Raw genomic sequence first — 24,413 nt, forward strand, 5'->3', positions numbered from 1 at the left:
GAAAATCACTAGACCATTCAGGTATGACCTAAATTAAATCCCTTAAGAATATACAGTGAAAGTGGGAAATAGATTTAAGGGATGCAATCTGATAGACTGCCTGATGAACTATGGATGGAGATTCATGACATTATACAGGAAACAGGGATCAAGACCATCCCCAAGAGAAAGGAATGCAAAAAGCAAAATGGCTGTCTGAGGAGGCCTTACAAATAGCTGTGAAAAGAAGAGAAGCAAAAAACAAAGGAAAAGAGGAAAGATATACCCATGTGAAAGCAGAGTTACAAAGAGTAGCAAGGAGAGATAAGAAAGCCTTCCTCAATGATCAGTGCAAAGAAATATAGGAAAACAATGGAATGAGAAAGACTAGAGATCTCTTCAAGAAAATTAGAGATAGCAAGGGAACATTTCATGCAAAGATGGGCTCAATAAAGGACAGAAATGGTATGGACCTAACAGAAGCAGAAGATATTAAGAAGAGATGGCAAGAATAAACAGAACTGTACAAAACAAGATCTTCACAACCCAGATAATCACGATGGTGTGATCACTCACACTCACCTAGAGCCAGAAATCTTGGAATGGGAAGTCAAGTGGGATTTAGGAAGCATCACTATGAGCAAAGCTCGTGGAGCTGATCGAATTCCAGGTAAGCTATATCAAATCCTAAAAAAGCTGATGCTGGGAAAGTGGTGCACTCAATATGCCAGCAAATTTGAAAAACTCAGCAGTGGCCACAGGACTGGAAAAGGTCAGTTTTAATTCCAATCCCAAAGAAAGGCAATGCCAAAGAATGTTCAAGCTACTGCACAATTGCACTGATCTCACATGCTAGTAAAGTAATGCTCAAAATTCTCCAAGCAATGCTTCAAAAATACGTGAACCGTGAATTTCCAGATGTTCAAGCTGGATTTAGAAAAGGCAGAGGAACCAAAGATCAAATTTCTAACATCTGCTGTATCATTGAAAAAGCAAGAGTTTCAGAAAAGCATCTATTTCTCCTTTTTTGACTATGCCAAAGCCTTTGACTGTGTGGATCACAATAAATTTTGGAAAATTGTGGAAGAGATTGGGATACTAGACCACCTGACCTGCCTCTTGAGAAATCTGTATACAGGTCAGGAAGCAATAGTTAGAACTGGACATGAAACTACAGACTGGTTCTAAATAGGAAAAGGAGTATGTCAGGGTATATATTGTCACCCTGCTTATTTAACTTATATGCAAAGTACTTCATGAGAAATGCTGGGCTTGATGAAGCACAAACTGGAATCAAGATTGCCAGGAGAAATTTCAATAACCTCAAATATGCAGATGATTCCACTCCTATGGCAGAAATTGAAGAACTAAGGAGCCTCTTGTTGAAAGTGAAAGTGGAGAGTGAAAAAGTTGGCTTAAAGTTCAACATTCAGAAAACGAAGATCATGGCATCTGGTCCCATCACTTTATGGGAAATAGATGGGGAAACAGTGGAAACAGTGTCTGACTTTAATTTTGGGGGCTCCAAAATCACTGCAGATGGTGACTGCAGCCATGAAATCAAAAGACATTTACTCCTTGGAAGGAAAGTTATGATCAACCTGGACAGCATATTAAAAAGCAGAGACATTACTTTGCTAGCAAAGTTCTGTCTCCTCAAAGCTGTGGTTTTACCAGTAGTCATGTATGGATGTGGGTGTTGGACTGTAAAGAAAGCTTCGCATCAAAGAGTTGATGCTTTTGAACTGTGGTGTTGGAGAAAAGTTTTGAAAGTCCCTTGGACTGCAAGGAGATCCAACCAGTCCGTCCTAAAGGAAATCAGTCCTGAATATCCATTGGAAGGAATGAGGCTGAAGCTGAAACTCCAATACTTTGGCCACCTGAAGCGAAGAGCTGACTCATTTGAAAAGACCCTGATGCTGGGAAAGATCGAAGGTCAGAGGAAAAGGAGACAACAGAGGATGAGATGGTTGAATAGCCTCACTGACTCAATGGACATGACTTTGGGTAAACTCCAGGAGTTGGTGATAGACAGGGATGCCTTGCATGCTGCAGTCCATGGGGTTGCAAAGAGTCGGACACGACTGAGCAACTGAACTGAACTGAATACCCCTTTCCCTCTTTCTCTTATTGCTTTTGCCTTCAGAGACAGATCCCAAATATATTGCTGTGACATACGTCAAAGTGTGTTTGGCCTCTGTTCTCTTCTAGGAAGTTTATGGTTTCTAGTCTTACATTTAGGTCTTTAAGCATTTTCTATTCATTTTCATGAGGCAGTGTTCTAATCTCACCCTTTTACATATAGCTGTCCAATTTTCCCATCACTGTTTATTGAACAGACTGTCTTTTCTCCACTGTATATTCTTCCCTCCTTTGCCATAGCTTAAAAAAAATAAAGAAAGAAAAGAGAAAATGATCTTGCTTGTAAGAGTGTATTTCTGTGCTCTGTATTCTGTAGAGTTGCTCCCAGTTCCCAGCTAAACTTTCAAGCCTAAATCACCATATGTTCACAAGGGGTATCCAGGCTCTTATTGTGATAAATGAAATTCTATTAAGTAACATTTGTACACCCATGCCAGAGGCCAGGGGCGGCGGCTGGGAGGAGCTACCCCAGATTTATTGACTATGCCAATGGCTTTGACTGTGTGGATCGCAATAAACTGTGGAAAATTCTGAAAGAGATGAGAATACCAGACCACCTGACCTGCCTCTTGAGAAACCTATATGCAGGTCAGGAAGAAACACTTAGAACTGGACATGGAACAATACACTGGTTCCAAATAGGAAAAGGAGCATGTCAAGGCTGTATATTGTCACCTTGCTTATTTAACTTCTATGCAGAGTACATGATGAGAAACGCTGGGCTGGAAGAAGCACAAGCTGGAATCAAGATTGCCAGGAGAAATATCAATAACCTCAGATATACAGATGACACCACCCTTATGGCAGAAAGTGAAGAGGAACTAAAAAGCCTCTTGTTGAAAGTGAAAGAGGACAGTGAAAAAGTTGGCTTAAGCTCAACATTTAGAAAACGAAGATCATGGCATCTGGTCACATCACTTCATGGGAAATAGATGGGGAAACAGTGGAAACAGTATCAGACTTTATTTTTCTGGGCTCCAAAATCACTGCAGATGTTGACTGCAGCCATGAAATTAAAAGACGCTTACTCCTTGGAAGGAAAGTTATGACCAACCTATATAACATATTGAAAACCAGAGACATTACTTTGCCAACAAAGGTTTGTCTAGTCAAGGCTATGGTTTTTCCTGTGGTCATGTATGGATGTGAGAGTTGGACTGTGAAGGAGGCTGAGCACTGAAGAATTGATGCTTTTGAACTGTGGTGTTGGAGAAGACTCTTGAGAGTCCCTTGGACTGCAAGGAGATCCAAACAGTCCATCCTGAAGATCAGCCCTGGGATTTCTTTGGAAGGAATGATGCTGAAGCTGAAACTCCAGTACTTTGGCCACCTCATGCGAAGAGTTGACTCATTGGAAAAGACTCTGATGCTGGGAGGGATTGGGGGCAGGAGGAGAAGGGGACGACAGAGGATGAGATGGCTGGATGGCATCACCGACTCGATGGACACGAGTTTGAGTGAACTCCAGGAGTTGGTGATGGACAGGGAGGCCTGACATGCTGGATTCATGGGGTCACAAAGAGTCAGACACAACTTAGCGACTAAACTGAACTGAACTGAGTATTTTTACAAGTAATACCAGAAATGCACAAACTCCTTTTAAAAAGCATATTATGTATTTATTTATTTTGGCTCTGCCAGGTCTTCACTGCTGTGCACATAGCTTTCTGTAGCCACATAGAGCAGGGCTACCCTCTAGTTGCCATGCATGGACTTCTCATTGTGGTATCTACTCTGCTGCAGAACAACGACTCTCCACTCCTGGGCTTCAGTAGTTGTGATGCTTGGGCTTAATTGCCCCATGGTATGTGGAATCTTCTTGCCCAGGGTCTGAATCTGTTTCCCCTATTTTGGTAGGCAGATTCTGAACCACTGGACCACCAGAGAAGTCCCCCAAATTCGTTATGAATACACACTCAAACCTAGGAATACAGTCATTATCTTCTTAAAGCTTTTAACATGTTTATATCTTACCCTAGATATATGACTGTACCAACATATAATGTTTTCATAGTAGTGAGGTGATACAATAATGTTTTAATACCAGTTACACATTATGTGTAAGATGAAGTTTGACTCAATCCTCTTGTACCCAAATCTGGATTGCCATTATATACATAATCATCTTCTGTTTTCTAAAAAACTTGAATAACTACAATTTTATTTAAGACATGTAAGTGCATAATATTTGACCCTGATGGAACAGTAGGATCTGTGGGTATACTTCTGAACAAATGATAAAGGCTTGTGAGACTGATGGCAATCTTAAAACTAGTAAATTAAATTTTCACTAAAATTTAAAGACTGAATTTAATAGAATCATTATTTCATATTATCTAGATCACTAACATCTTAAAAATATCTATAAAATCCATCAGTAGGTAGGGCGGACAGAGTCGGACACAATTGAAGCAACTTAGCAGCAGCAGCAGCAGCAGCTCTAGGAGTCATTTCAAAGTTTCCCTGGAATCAAGTGTCTTTTTACTCTATCTATACTTTTCTCCACCAGAAGGTTGAATCTTTCTGTGGGTTACAAGATCTTCAGATTCTATGTAACCATGATTTCTCAGCACTCTCCTTTTTAAAAAAAAAATTATTTATTTTAATTGGAGGCTAATTACTTTACAATATTGTATTGGTTCTGCCACACATCAACTAAACAGCAGACCAATATCCAGAATTAGGCATCAGAGCTCATAATAGCCATCCTTCAATGACAAGGCCTTATGTACAAACTGATCCTATTTTTTTTTTTTTTTTTAAGTAAGTAGCAAAGACAGCGCTGTCTTCTGGAATGCAAACTTACTACATTCTTGCACTTTTTCCATGTCTCCATAGAATAAAGAGGAGATTGTTGTTCTGTCACTGAGTTGGGTCTTACTCTTCGTGATCACATGGACTTAATCTGCCAGGCTTCTCTGTCCACGGAATTTTCTGGGCAAGAATACTAGAGTGGATTGCCATTTCCGACTCCAGGGGAATTTCCCGACCCAAGGATTGAACTCACATCTCCTGCTTGGCAGTCAAATTCTTTTCTGTTGAGCCACCTGGGAAACCCACTTTTTAAAATATTTATGAAGGCTTAAAGTCTAGCTGGAAAACTTACCTTGACAGTAATTGATACTCTTGCTATTTATTTTATAATGTATTCATTAGCATTATATATAAATAAATATTTCAAGGGATAAATTTTGAACTCATTAGAATTATTTTCCACAAAAAAGTGGAACCATGAAATACATGTTGGTGTTCAGGCATCATAGCCTTACATTCTGCACATGTCTTTCCCATGGAAAGCTTTCTCTTCAATGCCATCACTGACTTGCTTTTTGCTAAGTACAGTAGATTTATTTTATTTTTAACTTAATATCTTTTAAGAATTTTATACATCTCTGGAAACTTCTTTTTGTGCATATGTATTTTTTTTATTTCTAATTATCCTGTGAGGAAATAAATAAATTATGTAATAATTTGCACCAGAGATAGACTTTTGCATTTCAATAATTATCTTTTGATTAGGTGTAAATTGAGTATTCATCAAAGGGACATTGCAGTTTATGTGATATAGGATAAGAATATGACCAAAGGAAACTACAAAAGGATAATTTTAAATGAGATAGCTATTTTTGTTAATTATCAAGTTATCTCATAAAGATAATATTCACTTTTTGTCAATTCAGTTTTCCACATATCCTGATTTTATTAGATAAAATTATCATATACTCTTTAATTAAACATTTTTAAAGGCTTCAACATCAAAGATAAAATGAAATCCTTAATTGCAAAAATCTATTAAATTGTATTAAAATACTTATTAGTAACAGTATTGTTTTCAGTTACTTGTTTATATTTTTCTTGTTTTTACTCTTCTAATAAATTTTTTAGTGCACAAATCTTTATAATGATTGGTTAGGCTGGCAGGACATTTTCTGTTACATAGTAGACAGTCATTAAATATTTGTGGATAGATGAGCAAATAAATGAAGATACTTGATTATACTTTAAAATGTAAATTTAAAAATAAGTCAATTTTATAAATGAATAGGTTAATTATTAGGTTAATAATTAAAAAAATCATTATTTTTTAGATTGTGAACATTTTACTGCATGTCATCTATATGAGGATTTACCTCAGTGTGCTAATTTGTTACTCTAATAAGTTTATTTGAAATAATAAAGCAAATACATGCAGTAAACAGTAATTTAAGAATCTAGGAAAAACAGGGCCTTTATTTGCCCACTTCTTTTACTAAGATCTATCTGCAGTATTTTTTCTTTTCAATATTGGAGAACAAAAAATATGTTGATTCATTAAATAGCTATAATGTCTATTGATTTCTCTTGAGATTCAATAAGAAATAACATAATTAGACATTTTTCAAAGGGATTTCATTACACTAAAAAAAAAAAAAAAGGCTGAAAGAGTTTTCAAACCTTTACAATTTATTCATCAGTTATCTCTCAAGATAATCATTGCTTATGGTACTTCTCCTTTCAGCAATAATTGCACTGTATACTGTTTAAATTTAAGCTAAAAAAATGCACCAAAGATTATTGTTAATGAGACACATTGGGCATTCACTTTGCATAGTTAGGTCTGTCTCAAGAGATGGCAGCATTAGCAGCAAATTTGTGGATTAAAAAGATGAAATGAAAATGCTTTCCAGAATTTCACTGGACAGCTACCTTGAATGTTACATCTTCTTTCACAATTTGATGGTTAAAAGTTTACAATCTATTTGCTTGAATTTTTTCCAAAAGATTTACTATTGCAAATAAGCTTTTCCTTCATCTTCCTTTATGTCAATATGATGCATGGGAAGCTGGAGAAATTGCATTTGGAGGTTCAGGCATACAGTTAATTAGGACTTAAAACTGAATTGACATCTTTTGATCAAAATTAATGAACAGAAGCTCACTGTTATCCACTTTAAAATTATTTAAAGGAAAATGATGCCCAACATTGCCAACTCTGGGTAATAACTCACTGGAGGGTGCATCTAGCAGAGGAAGATATCCAAAAACAATAAATTACAGATTTTTAAGATACATAAAGAAAAGACTCATGTAAAAGGGTAAAATGAAAACTATGGGTGTTAATAGTCTGTGTGGATTGTTAACTATAGAATCAATATTCGATCTGAAAATTAGTTGTATTTTCTCATCACTGCAGAAAATATTTAGATAATGCTTTTTAAACAACAGATTTTTATTATATAAGGTCTTTAGGGAAATATATCTATCAATCAAAACTTTTATGTTTATGATAAAACATAACTAAAAGACTTTAAATAAATAGCATAAATAAACAGTGACATTATGTTTATGAGAATGACTCAATATTTGAAAGATATAAGTTTTACAGAATTGGTCTGTAAAGGAAATTCACTCCAAAATTAAAAAAAACATTCTAAGAGTGACAAGCCTTTTTTAAAGTTTTGGTGAAATAGCTCAGAACAAAAAGATCAAGTCTTTCTTGAAAAATTATCTAGCAGTGTCTGCCATTACATAAAGGAAAACTTACCAATAGACTGATGATCAGAAAACAAGGTCCAGAAACGGATCCACAGATAAATGAAGATTTGATACATCATGGCACCCTATCCAGTACTCTTGCCTGGAAAATCCATGGATGGAGGAGCCTGGTAGGCTGCAGTCCATGGGGTCGCTAAGAGTTGGACACGACTGAGCGACTTTGCTTTCGCTTTTTACTTTCATGCGTTGGAGAAGGAAATGGCAACCCACTCTAGTGTTCTTGCCTGGAGAATCCCAGGGATTGGGAAGCCTGGTGGGCTGCCATCTATGGGGGTCGCACAGAGTCTGACACGACTGAAGCGACTTAGCAGCAGCAGGGTGTCACTAACAATAAATGGAGAACACATGTTTTTTAAAGAAAAGATCAGTAGAGAAAACATGCTATCTGAATTCAAAAAAGAAAATTCTAACATAACACAATGGAAAAAATATATATATTTCCAGATGTGTTAAAGATTTAAGTATCTGAAAGGTGGTACAGTGGTAAAAAATTTGCCTGCTAATTCAGGACATTCAGGAGATGCAAGTTTGATCCCTGGGTCAGGAAGATTCCCTGGATTAGGAAATGACAACCTATTCCAGTCTTCTTGCCTGAAGAATTCCATGGACAGAGGAGCCTTGTGGGCTATAGTTCATGGGTTTGCAAAGAGTCAGACATGGCTACACACACACACACGCACCTCCATAATGATGGCAAAATATGTTAAATGTCTGACTATAGCAAGTATCAGCAAGGATGTAGAAGCTAAGGTCAGATGTGCTGCTCTTGAGGACATAAATATGAAACATAAATTAGGAAAATTCTTGTTATACTTTAAAGCTAAGCATAAGTATATCCTGTATCCAATCAATGTCATATCTAGGGATGGACCTAGACAAACTCCTGTAGGAGTGCGCTGAGTGACCTGTAACGTAACATTTGCATCAGCACTGATCATGATAGAAGGAAAGTTACCATTAAATAGACCCATTAAAGAAAAATAATACTATACATTTTTGAAATTAAGAGTACAGGGATACACATGAGCTTTTCATGTGTAACAGCTTTTCATGGGAAAATGTTAGAAACTAATATTGAAGAAAATCACAAGCAAAGTAGGAAACAAACTATATGACATCACATTTATAATGTGATTCAAACAGATTTATTAAACACATAGTTTAGGATATGGATGAATTTATTTTTAAAATTGAAAGCTAGGGAATAAGAAAAAACAGAAGAGTATTTTATTCATATTTAACTGAGGTACATTTGATTTACAATATTGTATTAGTTTCAAGGGTGCAACATGGTGATTCAGGTTTTTTGTCATTCTACGCCATTTTGAGTTATTAAATATTGAATGTATTCCCTGTACTGTACAATATATCCTTGTAGGTTGTTTAGTTTGTATTAATCTGTATTTTTTTAAATATTTTTTGATGTGGACCATTTTTTTTTGTCTTTATTGAAACTGTTAGAATGTTGCCTCTGCTTTTTGTTTTGGTGTTTTGACTGTGAGGCACATGGAACCTTAGCTCCTTCCCCAGGGGTTGAACTGGCGCCCCCTGCATGGGAAGGTGAAGTCTTAGTCACCGGCCGCCTGCAAAGCCCTCGTTTGTGCTTTTTATTTTTTTATTTTTTTTGATTCTTTTTTTTTTTTTAATTTTATTTTTAAACTTTACATAACTGTATTAGTTTTGCCAAATATCAAAATGAATCGTTTGTGCTTTTTAATGCTCTGCCTCTTGCCCTCTTCCCGTCTCCTTCTCTTGTCCCATTGGCAACCACTAGTTTGTTCTCTATCGATCTGTTTCTGTATTCTTATATTTTTTATGTGTTTTAGTTTTTTAGATTCCACATGTAAATGGTAACACACAGTGTTTGCCTTTTTCTATCTGACTTATTTCAGTGGGCATAATACCCTGCAGGACCATCCATGTTATTGTAGATGGCAAAATTTCACTCTTTTCTAGAGCTAGCTAATATTCAACTCCATATGCATCCCACAGCTTCTTTATCCATTTATCTGTTGATGGACTCTTAAATGGCTTCCATATCTTGGCTACAGAAAATGATGATATGAACAATGATGTATGCATATCTCTTTGAATCAATGTTTTTGTTTCCCTCAGAAATATACCCAGGAATGAAATTGCTGGCCCATATGGTAGTTTCAGCTTTTTTGGAAATCTTCCTACAGTTTTGAAGAGTGGCTGCACCAATTTACATTTCCACCAACAGTGTACAAGGATTCCCTCTTCTCCACATCCTCGCCAATTAGCTGTTTGTGGTCTTTTTGATGATAGCCATTTTGACAGGTCTGAGATGATATCTTATGGTGGCTGTAATTGTCAAGAAAGTAGGATAACAGAGGTGATCACAGAGAACTTCTGATTTCAGCAATACTCAGTTTTTGTTGTTGTTGCTGTTTTTTATTTAACTTAGGAGGTAACTTTACATGTATTCACTTATTTTTTTTCCTAATTTGCATATTTAATTTCTTAGAATAACATTTTATATTTTATGTAATATAAGTGCAAGAAAGTTTAAAATCTTAAAGAAAGAAAAATGCTTGAGAAAAATTTTTCAAATATAGGGCTTGTGTCAGGGGTGCCAAAGACTACTATCAGATTCTGTGATTTAGTAGAAGGAATGTCTCACAAAACTCCAAAAAACTATTGTGATAATGTTTTACTACAGCTACAGATATAGAGTGAAAGAGGCAATAGAAAAAAAGTGAATAAACTGTGTCATGGTGAACCAACCACGAGCTTCCACCGACCTCTCCTGGTGCAGTCACACAGACAACTTAATTCTCCCAGCAATGTTGTCGATGACTCTTAGGAATTATTGTCAACCAGAAATGCTTAACCAAGTCTTAGTGTCCAGGATTTTATTAAGGGTCAATTCACAGGCATGCAGAATCAAACAAACTATGCTTAGATACTTCATCTAGAATTTCACCACCCTGGGGTTAAAATTGATTATATCACAACCCAGTTCAAAGGCTCAGGCATACAATCAGGCATTAACCTTGAACCATGACAGCATAAACTGTTTGATGTGGACCCCAGGATACGAAACTGCTCTTATCAGACAGGATATTCCAAGGTTTTAGATGTTATCTCCCAGGAGCCAGTCAAGTCTTGAAGACCTCTGAAATACACAGGATGGGCAGCCCAGGATGGCTGAGCTGACCTTTTACTAAACGGGACTAATATAAATACCATGGTGACAGTGATTCATCAGTGATTGTAATTGACTTTCTAGTTTTGCTAATAAAGAAAATGATTGAATCTTCCAAATAGGAGCTAATTATTCTTTATGAATTTAATCATAAAGTCCCTCTGTTTATAACCACAATTCCAAGCATGGTGCTCTTAAAGTGCGATGCATAGTGAATCTCAGCTGTTGCTCTTTAGTTGCTCAGTTGTGTCGGACTCTTTGTGACCTCTTGGACTGCAGCTTGCCAGGCTCCTTTGTCCATGGGATTCTTCAGGCAAAAATACTGGAGTGAGTTGCCATATCCTCCACGGGATCTTAATGATCCAGGGATTGAACACATGTCTCCTGCATCTCCTGTTTGGCAGGTGGATTCTTTACCACTGAGCATATAGAAAGCCACAGTAAAACTTTATGTAGCTTGTTGTAATGTGTGCAAATGTACTTCCTCAACTTCCCTACCCCACAAATTAAAAACAAACCTCTCAAATTATTTTCCTTTTTCTTAGCAAGGCTATCAAAGAACTTTCTGTATTTTGTCTCTAAACATGTATATATAAGGCTCTAGGGAAAAAAACAAAACTAACAAATTTTCCTCTCACTATGTCATAAAGTACACATATATCCACAATATTGAAAATAGACTATAAAATGAACAACTGGAAATGTCCAGGATCTAGATTCATTGTTTCTGAGTCTAGTCACATGGAACATGTTGGGATATCCTCTGGAAGAGAAAGCATACTTTTCTAAACTTTGTTTCCTCCTACATAAAAGATAGAAGGTATTAATAAGCTGCTTTCAGTTTTGGAAGCTGCATCTTCTATATAAACGAGGGCATTTGTAACCATACTGTAGATCTTCTTAAAGAATGACACTTTGTGTAGGATGCATTACCATATTCAGAAAGACCTCTTTAAATAGCACTGCAGGCAATTCTATATTTCTATAGCAGTCCCAAAATTGAGACTCAGCCCATCAAGAAGCTATATGTACTAGCAGAAGAATTTAGATATTTTAAATAGATAGTTTTTGTTTTTTTTTTTTTGCCTCAGAAATTTACCTTTCTAACTTTGAGGAATGAGCATTATCCTGTTACTGGGATCTATTTGAGATAAAATACCTTGCCATGCAATATCAGATATCAGGTTATCACGGGTCCTAAATTCTCTATTATAAACATGGAGGTATAAGGTCTCTTGCATGATAAATCAGGCAATCCATCAAGAACTTTTAACTATTTCATGGAATTTGCATAAGAGGAGCTGGACCTGAGCAAAATCTAAAAGTCAAAATAATTTTCAGGAGAATTTTTCTTACTTTTCCAGGACAGTGTGAGGACCTCTCTGTGACTAACTAAGGAGTGAGCATCATGAAAACTTAAAATACCATATGTAAAATAAATAGCCAATGGGAATGCTGTACAATGCTGTACGACTCAGGGAGCTTAAACAGGGGCTCTGTAACCATCTAGAGGGGTGGGGTGGGGAAGGAGATGGGAGGGGCATTCAGGAGGGAGGGGGCATGGGTGTCACTATGACTGATTATTGTTAATGTTTGACAGAAAACAACAAAATTCTGCAAAGCAATTATCCTTCAATTTTAAAAAAATCAATTAATTCAAAAACAAAAACAAGAAAGCTCAAAAAAAGAATAATAATAACAAAAGATAAAAAACAAAATACTGAGCCTCATGATAGTCTGTTTCTTACGCTATAGTGGTTACAGCAAAGAATGCATTGCTGCAGTATTATTACCCCAGGATGAAAGTGAAAGGGAAAGTCACTTAGTCGTGTCCCAGTCTTTGCAACCCCATGGACTTCACAGTCCATGGAATTCTCCAGGCCAGAATACTGGAGTGGGTAGCCTTTCCCTTCTCCAGGGGATCTTCGCAACCCGGGGATGGAATCCAGGTCTCCCGCATTGTGGACAGATTCTTTACCAGTTGTGCCACAAGCTTCCCTGATAGCTCAGTTGGTAAAGAATCTGCCTGCAATGTGGGAGACCTGGGTTCGATCCCTGGGTTAGGAAGATCCCCTGGTGAAGAGAAAGGCTACCCACTCCAGTATTCTGGCCTGGAGAATTCCATGAACTGTAGTCCATGGGGTTGCAAAGAGTTGGGCATGACTGAGTGACTTTCACTTCACCCCAAAATAGGGATTCCTTATATATATATATATATATATATATATATATATATATATATGAATGTAATCAATAAACAGAGCTTCCATAAATAAACACTTTTGTCGGCAGTACTTGGTAAGAGAGATTTATTTGATTTGGCAGGTAAGCAAGGGGAAGTTCATTTAGAGTGTGTGTAGATGGTCTCCTTGTTACGGTTCAGTGTTTAATATATGACATACTCATAAAAATGTTGCTACATCACCCTGTGACTCTTGGCTTAGTCACTTTAGAGACAACTGTATGCAGGAGACCATTTCCTTTAAGGTAGCATTGGGCACTCTACAGAATTGGGTGGTGTCACAGAACCTTTTTGGGAGCCTTGACTAAGCACTGAAGATGAGGAAACATTTCTCTTCCAGCTCCCTAGAAGCTAAAGCTCAGGTTTGCATTTTTCCTGTTTCTCCTGTGCATGCATGCTTGGTCATGTCTGACTTTGCAAACCCACGGACTGTAGCTTCCCAGGCTCCTCTGTCCATGGGATTCTCCAGGCAAGAATACTGGAGTGGGTTGCCATTTCCTTCTCCAGGGGATCTGCAAGATCCAGGGATACAACCTGCCTCTCCTGCATTGGCAGGTGGATTTTTTTTTACCACTGAACCACGGGGGAAGTCTTGTTAATAATTTTTTTTTAAGTTAAAATATAGAACTTCTTTTTAAATTATGAAGAAATACTGTTACAAATACTGCTATAATTACAAAAGAAAGTGTGCAGTCTGCTGAAGAAGGGACTCTTTACATGCATTATTCCAATTTTCATAAGAATTTGGTGAGGTGGACAATTAGTACTTATCATTTTACAATTAATCAGATCAGATCAGATCAGATCAGTCGCTCAGTCATGTCCGACTCTTTGTGACCCCATGAATTGCAGCACGCCAGGCATCCCTGTCCATCACCAACTCCCAGAGTTCACTGAGACTCATGTCCATCGAGTCAGTGATGCCATTCAGCCACCTCATCCTCTGTGGTCCCCTTCTCCTCCTGCCCCCAATCCCTCCCAGCATCAGAGTCTTTTCCAATGCATCAACTCCTTGCATGAGGTGGCCAAGGTACTGGAGTTTCAGCTTTAGCATCATTCCTTCCAAAGAAATCCCAGGGCTGATCTCCTTCAGAATGGACCGGTTGGATCTCCTTGCAGTCCAAGGGACTCTCAAGAGTCTTCTCCAACACCACAGTTCAAAAGCATCAATTCTTCGGCACTCAGCCTTCTTCACAGTCCAACTCTCACATCCATACATGACCACAGGAAAAACCATAGCCTTGACTAGACGAACCTTTGTTGGTAAAGTAATGTCTCTGCTTTTCAATATGCTATCTAGGTTGGTCATAACTTTTCTTCCAAGGAGTAAACGTCTTTTAATTTCATGGCTGCAGTCACCATCTGTGGTGATTTTGGAGCCCAGAAAAATAAAGTCTGACACTGTTTCCACTGTTTCCCCATCTATTTCCCATGAAGTGGTGGGACCGGATGCTATGATCTTCATTTTCTGAATGTTGAGCTTTAAGCCAACTTTTTAACTCTCCACTTTCACTTTCATCAAGAGGTTTTTGAGTTCCTCTTCACTTTCTGCCCTAAGGAATAACATTTAAGAAGTGACTCAAAGTCTCACAGTTGTGAAATGGCAAATCTCACTTTCAAATCCAGGTTCCCTGAGTTGTAAGCTCTTACATCTTATCATACAAGACATATTTCCTCCAAGTCACTAGGAAAATTGAAAGAAGCAAACTAAAATGTGGGTACCTGGGATTGTTCTCAATAGCATTAAACTTGCACTTTCAGATCATCTCATATAACTAAAGGTAATATCTGGTAGAAATCATAGGATTTATATGAGTTTTTTGCTTGTTTCCTATCACCTGGCAGAACTGAGAAGATTTTTGCTGTTGTTTTATCTTAGATTTCTCAGTTAAAGATTACATTGTAATTGGCTACATAATAGTCAATTATATTTCTGCTCTCCATTTTTCTCTTTGAAAATCATTCAGGCCACACTGCTCAGAAAAAGGTCATTGCCAATCTAAAATCCACCTGGGGTTGGGAATTATCTTGGGATAATATCCCTCTTGTCTCAGACGAGAATATAATATTTATCCTTCATAAGATCCATGTGTAAAAATCTGGTATCAGCCTCTTGTACAAAATAAATATTACATTCAAACTTCCAGATGGTGCCAAGGTAGGTGACAGATTCCCTGAAGCATTAACAAGGTGTGTGGTGTGGATGTAGCAAAGATACAGTTGCCTGAGATAAAATGTATCTTCCCCGACTCTGTAGGGTTTTCTCAGTTTGTGTATGTATGTGGGCTAGAGGAATGGACAGGGGGATGGTGGAGTATAAATCTGGCCTGACTTTCCCCATGGCATCTTCCTAAAGCCATTGACTGATTCATTGTGCTCCTTATTTCCATGATGGGGAATCTGAGTATGGCTATTTTGAAAATCTTGAGAAATCTAATAATCTAATTAATTGAATTAGCTAAATTAGGTGTGTATGCTCGGTCATATCTAACTCTTCGACCCCATGGGCTATAACCTGCCAGGCTCTGCTGTCCATTGACTTTTTGAGGCAAGAATAATGGAATGGGTTGCCAATTCCTACTCCATAGCTAAATTAAATAAGCTAAATTTTATCAATAAGACAAACCTCAGCTTCTATGAGAATATACACATTTAACATATAGTATAACTCTTTAATGCTTGTCCCTGTAATTACCAACTGAAGGAACTTACAATTTTGAAGTCATATATTGAATGATTAAGTAATCACAATAGTATTAACACTAATAATAATGCATTTATTATTTCATGCATCTATAATATAACAAATCCCTAAATCAAATCCCTTATGATTATACAGTGGAAGTGAGAAAGAGATTTAAGGGACTAGACCTGATAGAGTGCCTGATGAACTATGGACAGAGGTTCCTGACATTGTACAGGAGACAGGGATCAAGACCATCCCCATGGAAAAGAAGTGCAAAAAAGCTGAATGGCTGTCTCAGGAGGCTTTACAAATAGCTGTGAAAAGAAGAGAAGTGAAAAGCAAAGGTGAAAAGGAAATATATAAACATATGAATGCAGAGTTTCAACAAAGAGCAAGGAGAGATAAGAAAGCCTTCCTCAGTGAGTAATGCAAAGAAATAGAAGAAAACAACAGAATGAGAAAGACTAGAGATCTCTTCAAGAAAATTAGAGATACCAAGGGAACATTTCATGCAAAGATGGGCTCGATAAAGGACAGAAATGGTATGGACCTAACAGAAGCAGAAGATATTAAGAAGAGATAGCAAGAATACACAGAAGAACTGCACAAAAAAGATCTTCACTACCAAGATAATCACGATGGTGTGACCACTGACCTAGAGTCAGACATCCTAGAATGTGAAGTCAAGAGGGCCTTAGAAAGCATCACTATTAACAAGGCTAGTAGAGGTGATGGAATTCCAGTTGAGCTATTTCAAATTCTGAAAGATGATGCTGTGAAAGTGCTGCACTCAGTATGTCAGCAAATTTGGAAAACACAGCAGTGGCCACAGGACTGGAAAGGTCAGTTTTCATTCTAATCCCAAAGAAAGGCAATGCCAAAGAATGCTCAAACTACCGCACAACTGCACTCATCTCACACGCTAGTAAAGTAATGCTCCAAATTCTCCAAGCCAGGCTTCAATAATACATGAACCATGAACTTCCTGATGTTCAAGCTGGTTTTAGAAAAGGCAGAAGAACCAGAGATCAAATTGCCAACATCTGCTGGATCATGGAAAAAGCAAGAGAGTTCCAGAAAAACATCTATTTCTGCTTTATTGACTATGCCAAAGCTTTTGACTGTGTGGATCACAATAAACTGTGGGAAATTCTTCAAGAGATGGGAATACCAGACCATCTGACCTGCCTCTTGAGAAACCTGTATGTAGGTCAGGAGGTGACAATTAGAACTGCACATGGAACAACAGACTGGTTCCAAATAGGAAAAGGAGTACGTCAAGCCTGTATATTGTCATCTTGCTTATTTAACTTATATGCAGAGTACATCATGAGAAAAGCTGGACTGGAAGAAGCATAAGCTGGAATCAAGATTGCCGGGAGAAATATCGATAACCTCCGATATGCAGATGACACCACCCTTATGGCAGAAAGTGAAGAGGAACTACAAAGCCTCTTGATGAAAGTGAAAGAGGAGAGTGAAAAAGTTGGCTTAAAGCTCAACATTCAGAAAACGAAGATCATGGCATCTGGTCCCATCACTTCATGGAAAATAGATGGGGAAACAGTGGAAATGGTGCCAGACTTTATTTTTTGGGGCTCCAAAATCACTGCAGATGGTGACTGCAGCCATGAAATTAAAATACGCTTACTCCTTGGAAGAAAAGTTATGACCAATCTAGATAGCATATTCAAAAGCAGAGATATTACTCTGCCAACAAAGGTCCGTCTAGTCAAGGCTGTGGTTTTTCCAGTGGTTGTGTATGGATGTGAGAGTTGGAATGTGAAAAAAGCTGAGCACCGAAGAATTGATGTTTTTGAACTTTGGTGTTGGACAAGACTCTTGAGAGTCCCTTGGACAGCAAGGAGATCCAACCAGTCCATTCTGAAGATCAGCCCTGGGATTTCTTTGGAGGGAATGATGCTGAAGCTGAAACTTCAGTACTTTGGCCACCTCAGGCAAGGAGTTGACTCATTGGAAAAGACTCTGATGCTGGGAGGGATTGGGGGCAGGAGGAGAAGGGGATGACAGAGGATGAGATGGCTGGATGGCATCACTGACTCGATGGACATGCATCTCAGTGAACTCTGGGAGTTGGTGATGGACAGGGAGGCCTGGCATGCTGCAATTCATGGGGTCGCAAAGAGTCGGACACGACTGAGTGACTGAACTGAACTGAACTGATGATATAGCAAGCCCTGTAAAGTGTCATAAGTTTTCCAATTTAATCCTGATTTCAATTTTATGGTATAAGATAGTTGGGTTCAATCCCTGGGTCAGGAAGATCCCCTAGAGGAGGAAATAGCAACCCACTTCAGTATTCTTGCCTGTAGAATTCCATGGATAGAGGAGCCTGGTGGGCTATATAGTCCACAGAGTTGGGCAAAGTCAGACATAACTGCAGTGACTTAGAAAGCACACATGCGTTATGCTAATTAAATGAAATAAAGAAGTTTATGTATAGAGAAGTTCAATGACTTATACAACATTCAATGTCACATCTGAGGTTAAACTAAATTTTGCCTGACTCCATATCCTGTGTGTCCATATCCTGTGTGTGTTTAATTACTATAGTACAACACAATTTGAAAAGGAAAGAGAGGGCAAACTTTACATTTAATACTTTAAGCAGGAGAGCAAAATGAAAATCCATCCATGGGCAGTTTTCAGAAGTAGCTTTGTCACAAAAGATCTCCTTGGGAATCAGTGGGGCTCAGCTTATGTTAGATTAATCAAGATCTCAGTTCAAAGTTGTATGAGATGAATCCTTCAAAAGAAGTGAAATTTTTGTGGGATGCTTAGTCTCCCATTCAACAACTGACTACAGAAACTCTCTAGACAGTTTTTCAATTTTCATGGGGACTTAAGGAAGAAAAATCAGACTTTGATCTCATAACCTGTTTTTGGATATGATATACTCATGCAAGTCACTAGTGGACATGCCACATGTTGAATGATCTTGTAGTGGTGGCATCTGAAATATAAGAATGCCAAATAATGGCTGAGGTTCTTTACCACACTGATATTCTATATTCAAATGATATATCATAAAATTCCTACAGCAGTAGAAAATATTTCAACATCAGACCCACCATAGTACTTCGGTTAAGAAGTGAGAATAAGATTCTGTCAATGTACACTCTGAAAATTTAATTACATTTCTATGCTTCAGTTTTATCACTTGTAAAGATAGAAAAATGTTTATCCATAGAATAATATGAGGTTTTGATGAAATGATGCATGCCAAATGATTGGAAAATGAATTGATAAATTTAACTATTGTTTATTGCTTTCACCACTCTCAGTATCATCTTTAATGCAAGTAACTAGGTATCACAGTGAATGTATCAGGGCTCCAGTTCTTAGAAAACCCAAACTAAAACCGTTCAAGAAAACAAGTTATAGTTTGCCTTGGTTGTTTTATTGGTAGTGGCAGTTATACTTGATTTATGTTTGTTTAGAGTTTACAACATTTTTATTGCTGCATGTCTGTTCATTTGTTGTTTCCAGTTTTAACAAACTTGTTTGAATCAGCAATTCCTGCTAATAATCTGCAAACAAGTATAAAAGTTTAGTAAGCCATTATGAAGTTCTTGAATATATATATTTTGCTTTAGATGACAAGCATAAAAGTAAATACAGTAGGTCTGACTTTATAAATTAAGATATGATAACATAAATAAAAATAAAATAAAGTAGTAGAACTAGGATTAGAGTCCAGGACTCCATACACTTACTTTTTCTCTTTATTTTGGGGCCTCTTTTGTTCCAGTGATATCAAATCAAAGAGGACACAGGCTGTTGGAGAGTCACACACACATGCACACACAAGAAAATTCAAGAAAGTCCTTTTCATGATTATTGAATTGATTCATTAAAAAAAGGAAGACAAAGAGTTAAGGATAAGAATCTGAATATTATAAGCATAGAAATGACATCTGTGCAACATAAATACATTATTATTTTTCTCATTTAAGAGTTTGAATTCATCTTTTTTCAATCAACTTTTTCCTTTTAAAGATCTAGTTCCCGACAAAGACTGGATCCTCTAGAAGATAGCAGGTCATATTGTTGGAGCCAGGAGAATTACAGGATTCCCACATATAACAGAAAATAGATCCCCATTATTTGTTTCTCTTCTTACTCACCATAGTGTTACTGACTTAAGCCAACATTACATATCTTTAATTGCCTGCAAGATATTCCATCTCACCGTATTTTTCATTGACATTCATCCTAAGGTTTTTTCACTTGGTAATTTCTCCTTCTGCCTATATAATACTTTTTCCCATTATAGTCTCAGTTTAGAAGTTCATTAATAAGGACAGAGACACGGTTGTCCTTCAAAAGAATGTTCTTGTGACCTCACACCAGACACCATTATATCCACACTCTAGAGTCAAGAAAGAGACATAAATTAGGGAAAGGAAAGCAACAATTATATGCACGTGTAAAAGATTTACTGAAACCAAGCAATTTATTTGTATAGAACACACACACATACACAATGGGTCTTATTTTTAAGAGAAGGCAGATCCTGTACACATGATGTCAAAGATAACATGAATTTTGTTGGGAGGGGGGTTCAGGATGAGGGGAAACATGTATACCTATGGCTGAGTCATGCTGATGTATGGCAAAAGCCATCACAATATTGTAAAGTAATTATCTGCCAATTAAATTCAATAAATAAAATTTTAAAAAGATAAGATGAATTTTGAGACAATTGTCTGGGCATTTCAACCTACTGAATAAGCTATTAAAAGTAAAAGTTACTTTAATGTGTATTATGTACCAGTTATGTAAGTGTTTTACAAATATCTACTTGTTTTTCCTCTAATCATCACAGAGTGGTTAAATGACTTTATTAAGATCACATAACCAATTAGTATATATTCTATATGTAGCAAAGCTAAGATTTCAACCCAGTCATCTCTTACATAACTGATATGCTCTTATCTGTTATTTTAAACTACCTCCCAAGATCACAGATATTCTATAGATTTATCCAGTTTATCTGTGGGAGAATTCTCCTTAGAACTTTTCCCAACTATACTTTCCTGTACATGGAATAATATGATTTTAGGATCTGAAAAACAGGGGTTGACTTATAAGGACTTTGCCAGCTCTTCTGGTTCTACCAGGACTTATCAACTCAGCCAAATTCATTCTTTTTCATCTTGAAAGGAATCAGTACCATCTCTTAAAGTACAGTTTTTAAAGTCACTGCCTCTTAAAGCATCATACCTGAATAACATTCTGTAGCATCAATGAAGATTTTAATTATTTTTTAAATAAAGTGACAAAAAAAGAAAAAAGAAAAGAAGCCAAATACATCACAGAAAATGCCTTAACAGTGATTTTATTATCCTTATCTTTGCCTCTTTAGAAGGAAGAATAAAAGTATCCTTTGTTAATCAATCACTCAGATCAATTCATGTATTCTGATGCCATCTATTTCAGATGAGAAAGACAAGAAAAACAAGAAGATTTTGGAGAATAATGATACCATGCAGAATGAGTTCCTACTTGTTGAATTCATAGATTATCTACCTCTCAGTTCAGTTCAGTCGCTCAGTCGTGTCCGACTCTTTGTGACCCCATGAATCGCAGCATGCCAGGCCTCCCTGTCCATCACCAACTCCCGAAGTTCACTCAGACTCATGTCCATTGAATCAGTGATGTCATTCAGCCACCTCATCCTCTGTGGTCCCCTTCTCCTCCTGCCCCCAATCCCTCACAGCATCAGAGTCTTTTCCAATGTGTCAACTCCTTGCATGAGGTGGCCAAAGTACTGGAGTTTCAGCTTTAGCATCATTCCTTCCAAAGAAATCCCAGGGCTGATCTCCTTCAGAATGGACTGGTTGGATCTCCTTGCAGTCCAAGGGACTCTCAAGAGTCTTCTCCAACACCACAGTTCAAAAGCATCAATTCTTTGGCGCTCAGCCTTCTTCACAGTCAAACTCTCACATCCATACATGACCACTGGAAAAACCACAGCCTTGACTAGACGGACCTTTGTTGGCAGAGTAATGTCTCTGCTTTTCAATATGCTATCTAGGTTGGACATAACTTTCCTTCCAAGGAGTAAGCGTCTTTTAATTTCATGGCTGCAGTCACCATCTGTACTGATTTTGGAGCCCAAAAAAATAAAGTTTGACACTGTTTCCACTGTTTCCCTATCTATTTCCCATGAAGTGATGGGACCAGATGCCATGATCTTCGTTTTCTGAATGTTGAGCTGTAAGTCAACTTTTTCACTCTCCACTTTCACTTTCATCAAGAGGCTTTTTAGTTCCTCTTCACTTTCTGCCATAAGGGTGGTGTCATCTGCATATCTGAGGTTATTGATATTTCTCCTGGCAATGTTGATTCCAGCTTGTGTTTCTTCCAGCCCAGCGTTTCTCATGATGTACTCTGCATAGAAGTTAAATAAGCAGGGTGACAATATACAGCCTTGACATACTCCTTTTCCTATTTGGAACCAGTCTGTTGTTCCATGTCCAGTTCTAACTGTCACCTCCTGACCTGAATACAGGTTTCTCAAGAGGCAGGTCAGGTGGTCTGGTATTCCCATCTCTTGAAGAATTTCCCACAGTTTATTGTGATCCACACAGTCAAAAGCTTTGGCATAGTCAATAAAGCAGAAATAGATGTTTTTCTGGAACTCTCTTGCTTTTTACACTATTCTTGGTATTTCTTGTAGTCTATACACTAACTGTGGTGGGAAATGTAGGTGTAATAATTCTAGTTAATATCAATTCAAGCCTTCAAACCCCCATGTGTTATTTTCTCAGCAACTTGTCTTTCTTAGACATTAGCTACTCAACAGCAATCCCTCCTAAAATGCTGGGAAATTTCTTAGCATCCAAGCAAAGCATTTCCCTCTATGGTTGTGTGCTACAGATGTTTTTCTTTGGTTGTTTTGCTAATGCTGAATGCCTTATCCTGGCAGCAATGGCCTATGACCGCTATGCAGCCATCTGCAATCCACTGCTCTATTCTGCTCTTGTGTCTGGGAGAGTCTGTGTCTGCTGCATTGCGTTGGTGTACTTCAGTGGGGGTGTGATTTCAAAGGTCCATGTCTGCCTCACATTCAGGCTGCCATATTGTGGCTCCAATATCATCAACCATTTTTTCTGTGATATCTCACCTCTCCTGGCTTTATCCTGCACAGACACCTACATCAATGAGCTTCTGCTCTTTGCCTTGTGTGGCTTCATCCAGACCAGTGCTTTTGTGGTCATCTTTATCTCATACATCTGTATCCTCCTCACTGTTTTGAGCATCAAGTCCTCAGGTGCAAGAAGCAAAACGTTCTCTACCTGTGCCTCCCATCTCATAGCAATCACCTTATTCCACGGAACACTCCTGTTTATGTACTTGCATCCCAGTATCAGCTACTCCCTAGACACTGACAAAGTAGTTGCAGTGCTTTATACGGTTGTCTTTCCCATGTTTAATCCAGTAATCTACAACTTCAGAAACAAAGATGTAAAAAATGCCCTCAGAAAGCTATTGGACAGAAACTGGACTTTCAAATGAATAGGATTTAAAGTTATTTAAGAATATTTAAGGCATAGCCTATCCCTCCAATCTGACAATCAGCTGTACATCACCCTATAGGTCAAATATTTTAAACATTTTCCCGCCTTTCAGAAATAAAAATAACTTTTCATCTTCCATACTGTAAAATGATTTTATCTTCTCTTACAAATTTACTTGCCAGAATTCTGCCCTGTGAAACATTTCTGAATTAAAATAATAATTTCTCTTTGTACATTGATTTGTTATGTTCTTTATCATGTAATATTGAAGGTATTTGTTGATTTGTCTGCTAACCTATCCATATGAGAAAGTCCATAGCAGCTGGGGATATGTATCTTGGTTGATTTTTCCAAAACCTATGCAGCTTTGTGTAGGGCATGTGTGTGTGTGTGTTATATATATTGTGAATAAATGGATGAATGGATCAGATGAATGGATCGATAGAAGAGTGAGTAAATTCAGTTTTCTGTGTTTGGGAAAATAAGCCTGGATTCAGTACTTACAGAACATTTACCATCAAGGAAATTTAACATTATTCATGATGGATAATGGTGATTACAATGGATCTCAGAAAATCAGATAGAAGACACATATAGCAATAGTCACATTTATATTAGGAGAGAGTGAAATTATAGCATGTATTTTCTGTTTAGGCTAGATTGGTTATTGTAATAGATATTCACTGTGGATACCCGGTGAAGATCATAAAGACTATTAACTATATACATTACTAATTCTTTACACATATGTTCCTGACTCTATCTTTAGGAAGAGGTCAACAATTGCTTTGATCACTGTTTTCTGTAAATTGACAGTGTAAATCAACTGAAGTATGAATACTTCTTTCTCTGGATTCAGTTTTGATGATCAGACTTTTTTGGGGTTGCTTTTAATCCTTGAGTCCTAATTTCTTTTTTATTTTATCTTGACAGAGTTGAAGGAATATACTTTGTAAATATGAATATATAATACTGTGCATTTGGTAGTAATTGTGGAGCTATAAATTACTGGATTTATTACAAGATTATAACCCTGAAAATAAAGACAATAAAATATTGCCACTGAAATGGGTTGGTTTGAAGTATAAATTAACTAATATATGTAATCTTCCT

At 37.3% G+C, this 24,413-nt stretch overlaps 1 protein-coding gene across 1 annotated transcript; it reads left to right on the top strand.

Annotated features, from left to right (window-relative positions):
* The first annotated feature begins 615 nt into the window (after positions 1 to 615).
* Positions 616 to 23,298, top strand: LOC102407445 (olfactory receptor 5AS1-like). The gene is made up of 3 exons (XM_025266384.3): positions 616 to 649; positions 21,217 to 21,313; positions 22,431 to 23,298. Exons 1-3 carry the CDS (start codon positions 616 to 618, stop codon positions 23,296 to 23,298), a joined length of 999 nt encoding a protein of 332 aa, XP_025122169.3.
* The last annotated feature ends 1,115 nt before the right edge of the window (positions 23,299 to 24,413 follow it).

The sequence above is a fragment of the Bubalus bubalis genome, chromosome 16 (assembly GCF_019923935.1).
Source record: "Bubalus bubalis isolate 160015118507 breed Murrah chromosome 16, NDDB_SH_1, whole genome shotgun sequence".
NCBI classification, from domain to species: Eukaryota; Metazoa; Chordata; class Mammalia; order Artiodactyla; family Bovidae; genus Bubalus; species Bubalus bubalis.

Coding starts and splice junctions, on each gene's coding strand:
- LOC102407445 (XM_025266384.3), top strand. CDS start 616: ATGAGCAAAGCTCGTGGAGCTGATCGAATTCCAG. Junction 650..21,216: donor TGGAGCTGATCGAATTCCAG/GTAAGCTATATC, acceptor CATCTATTTCAG/ATGAGAAAGACAAGAAAAAC. Junction 21,314..22,430: donor ATAGATTATCTACCTCTCAG/TTCAGTTCAGTC, acceptor AACTCTCTTGCT/TTTTACACTATTCTTGGTAT.